The sequence below is a fragment of the Lithobates pipiens genome, unplaced genomic scaffold (genome assembly GCF_037356315.1).
Source record: "Lithobates pipiens isolate NorthernLeopardFrog02 unplaced genomic scaffold, aLitPip1_a1.2 Scaffold_10, whole genome shotgun sequence".
NCBI classification, from domain to species: domain Eukaryota; kingdom Metazoa; phylum Chordata; class Amphibia; order Anura; family Ranidae; genus Lithobates; species Lithobates pipiens.
The window spans coordinates 33,048,093-33,052,303 of NW_027507686.1; the positions used below are offsets into that span (position 1 = coordinate 33,048,093).

Here is a 4,211-nt window from a genome sequence, read left to right on the forward strand (position 1 = left end):
AGAATGGGGACAATATTTGTGTCGCACACAGAAGATTCAGAGATGAGGCTGTGTATATTATATGGATGCTGTAATAGAGGGTGATGGATGTTTCGCACCCCGGATTCCTCTAGAATTCTCTCCCACCCCCCGCAGGATGCTTCTCATTATCAGGTCAGGTGTGGCGGAGAGATGCTCTGATGATGCTTTGTGTCTACAAGGAGAGATGCTCTGATGATGCTTTGTGTCTACAAGGAGAGATGCTCTGCATCTGATGATGCCATGTGTGGAGCTATGTGTGTGTATATCATGTGATGTGGGGTGAAATGCTCTGCAGGTTCTGGTCATGTGATGCAGGATGCAATGCTCTGCTCAGGTGATCAGCTGATGGGTGACACTCTGCAGAGAGCAGATCTGTGCAGTCTCTAGGTGCAATCATCTGCAGCCAGTGATCAGCTGATGCTCCTCCTCCTCCCTGGTCCAGCAGTGATCCTCTGCAGCCTCTGGTCATGTGATGCTCTGCAGACAATGATCAGCTGATGCTCTGCCCAGTCCTCCTCCTGGTCCCTCCCGGAGCTCCGATCTGCTCGGACGATCCCCAGCAGCAGCAGTCCCGGATGGCCTCTCCGTCCTCCTCCTCCTCCCCTCCCCCGGGCGGGCCCCTGATGGAGGAGGGCGGGGCCCCTCTCACCTGTCACAGGTACACTCAGCCACCCGCCGGGCCCCTCCCCCCTCCGGAGACTCGCATCACCCCGGGGGCCACCATGGGGGCCACACGCTTCTCCCGGCTGCTCAGCAACCTGCGGAGGCTTCCAATCCGTTATCAATTACTGGGGGGCCCCGAACTCAAAGACGAGGTGAGTGGGGGGCAGTATATAATCAGCGGGGTGTCCGTATTACATGTAGGGTGTATCTTATGAATGGGGTGTCAGTATTGTGTCTGGGCTGTATATAATCAGTGGGGGGGGGCAGTATTATATGTGGGATTGTAAATTATCAGTGGGGGGCAGTGATATATGTTGGGTGTATATAATTAGTGGAGGGTAGTATTATATGTGGGGTGTATATTATCAGTGGGGGGGGGGCAGTATTATATGTGGGGTGTAGGTTATGGGGGGGCAGTATTATATGTGGGGTGTATGTTATCAGTGGGGGGGGGGCAGTATTATATGTGGGGTGTATGTTATCAGCGTGGGGGGGCAGTATTATCAGTGGAGGGGGCAGTGATATATGTGGGGTATATGTTATTGGGGGGTAGTATTACATGTGGGGTGTATGTTATTTGTGGAGGGGGGGCATTATATGTGGGGTGTATGTTATCAGTGGAGGGGGGCATTATTATATGTGGGGTGTATGTTATCTGTGGAGGGGGGCAGTATTATATGTGGGGTGTACATAATTAGTGGGGTATCTGTATTTATATGTGGGATATATAATCATTGGGGAGTCAGTACTATATGTGGGGTTTACTATATGTGGGGTGTATGTTATCTGTAGGATGTCAGTAGTATATTTGGGGGAGGTTTAGTTTCAGTGGGAGTATTAGTATTTGTGGGGTGGGCATATTATCAGCAGGGGTGTCCACATTATATGCAGGGTGTGTGTATTATCAGTGGGGATGTTTATATTATCAATGGGGGTGTCAATTTTATATGCAGGGTGTATATGATCAGTGGGGTTATTAGTATTATACTGTATGTAGGGTGTATGCATTATCGGTAAGGTGTCAGTGGGGTGTATATTATTAATGGAGGTGTCAGAATTATATATGGGGTGTATCAGCGGGGGTGTCAGAATTTAGATATGGGGTGTATCAGCGGGGGTGTCAGAATTTAGATATGGGGTGTATCAGCGGGGGTGTCAGAATTAGATATGGGGTGTTTCAGCGGGGGTGTCAGAATTAGATATGGGGTGTATCAGCGGGGGTGTCAGAATTAGATATGGGGTGTTTCAGCGGGGGTGTCAGAATTAGATATGGGGTGTATCAGCGGGGGTGTCAGAATTAGATATGGGGTGTTTCAGCGGGGGTGTCAGAATTAGATATGGGGTGTTTCAGCGGGGGTGTCAGAATTAGATATGGGGTGTTTCAGCGGGGGTGTCAGAATTAGATATGGGGTGTATCAGCGGGGGTGTCAGAATTAGATATGGGGTGTTTCAGCGGGGGTGTCAGAATTAGATATGGGGTGTATCAGCGGGGGTGTCAGAATTATTATATATGGGGTGTATCAGCGGGGGTGTCAGAATTAGATATGGGGTGTATCAGCGGGGGTGTCAGAATTATATATGCGGTGTATCAGCGGGGGTGTCAGAATTATTATATATGGGGTGTATCAGCGGGGGTGTCAGAATTAGATATGGGGTGTTTCAGCGGGGGTGTCAGAATTAGATATGGGGTGTTTCAGCGGGGGTGTCAGAATTAGATATGGGGTGTTTCAGCGGGGGTGTCAGAATTAGATATGGGGTGTATCAGCGGGGGTGTCAGAATTAGATATGGGGTGTATCAGCGGGGGTGTCAGAATTAGATATGGGGTGTATCAGCGGGGGTGTCAGAATGTATATATTGTGTTTGTATTAATAGAGGGGGCATTACTATAATGGATGTAGTGTATCTTATCAGTATTTTATGTAGGGTGTATCCGATCAGTAGGGGTACCAATATTTATTGTGGGGTGTGTAAATTGTTAGGGGAGGGTTGTGGTATTGCACGCAATGGTATTATCTTATAGATTTTGTCTTGTGTTGGGACGATAAAGGGGTCCTCCACCTTCAAATATCTTTATTTCCCTGCCAAATCCTGCCCAGGAATAATACCCCCCTCCTCCTCCCCTGGTATCTATGGGCACATTGCCCAGTGAGTTCCTGTACAAAAGATGCTGATAAGGTGTCACCATGTTCAAGTGGCTGCATGTAGTGTATGTGGAGAGGCAGAGCAGGCGTGTGTCATGTATGTCTGCACTCAAGGTAGGGACTAGTCTCTGCACCACAAGGATTACAGTCATGCCCCCCACAGTCGCACACGATTATTGTTACACATTTATATTGGCTCTGTATATACTATAGTGTCACATATCATATATAGTGTATTGCAGGGAGAGCTGCTGTGACCATCATTAGAAGCTCCTTCTATAAAGCCATTTTCTGATTCCAGTATTTGAGGTTATTTTTCATTTGTGAATTAATTTCCTCTTCCTGGGGCGGTAATGACAGGTTGGCAATATGATGACGGGGCACCTGCCAATACACCATTCTGCTTGGCAGAGGAGACCTGATTATTTTATTTTTTTTCCATCTGCAGTTTCACTTTCACTTACAGGTCTCTTCCCAACCCCCAGCTTGTGAATGGATGTTTAAAGAAGCAGCAGCACACCGATGATCTGATCTGTTCTGTTACTCTGCTCTTCCCTCCTATCCGCAAGCTCCCTGTCAGCACATGGCACCTTGTGCTGCTTCTCCCTCTCCCAGTCTGAGCTCTGCGCTACATGGACTGCGAGAGGGTGCTTCCACTGCTTGTGTATTAAAAATCCACTGAATACAAAGCCGCATTCATGTCCACATTTTATATCTGCTTGGAGTTCAACTTTAAGACGACACCAGCATTCTTGTGTGATGCTACAAAGTGCATTCCATTCTGCGAGGATGAATGATTCTAACAGTCAAGTACATGTGAAGAGATCTGAGTCTTTGCTCCTGTGTGCGGACCCCTCTTCTCCTATGCAAGTCACGATAGAGCATACTGAGCAAGGACAAAAAAAGGGAATATGCGGATCTGACCCCCCCCCTCCCCATCCCCTTTTTTCAATGTTCATTAGAATCCTGAAATCCGTCCATTGTTCCCGCTGGCAGTATACTTGATATTCGGAGATCCAAAGTGAATACATTGTTGCAATGTATCAACTGCTCTTCCCGGGAGTGACCTTTATATTCACGCCCCTCCTGATATTCCCGCTGTCCTGCATTCACACCTGTGCATTTCTGGAACGCGTGACAAAGCCACAGAAAACACGTGGCAAAACGCACTGCAAACGCGTTTCACTCTTGCAGTGGCAGTAATTGTAAATGGCACCCAAATGCATGTTTTACCGGGCGGCAAATGTGCGACAAATGTGCCCAAATACGCAGTGACAAAAACACGCCCACTCCGAGTTTTGGCTCTTCTTTGGGGTGTTTGTTGTTTTGAGGTCCATTCAAGTGACAAGTGGGAACAACCCAAAACTCTCCAAAACAAACTGTGT

General features: G+C 47.8%; 1 protein-coding gene across 1 annotated transcript in view; it reads left to right on the forward strand.

Moving 5' to 3' along the window:
- Positions 1-413: 413 nt before the first annotated feature.
- Positions 414-4,211, forward strand: part of ATP2C2 (ATPase secretory pathway Ca2+ transporting 2) — a 132,906-nt gene continuing 129,108 nt past the window's right edge. The window contains exon 1 of the mRNA XM_077453414.1: positions 414-836. Coding sequence (XP_077309540.1) covers positions 519-836 — 318 coding nt within the window. The 5' untranslated portion in view covers positions 414-518. The remainder of the gene's footprint in view (positions 837-4,211) is intronic.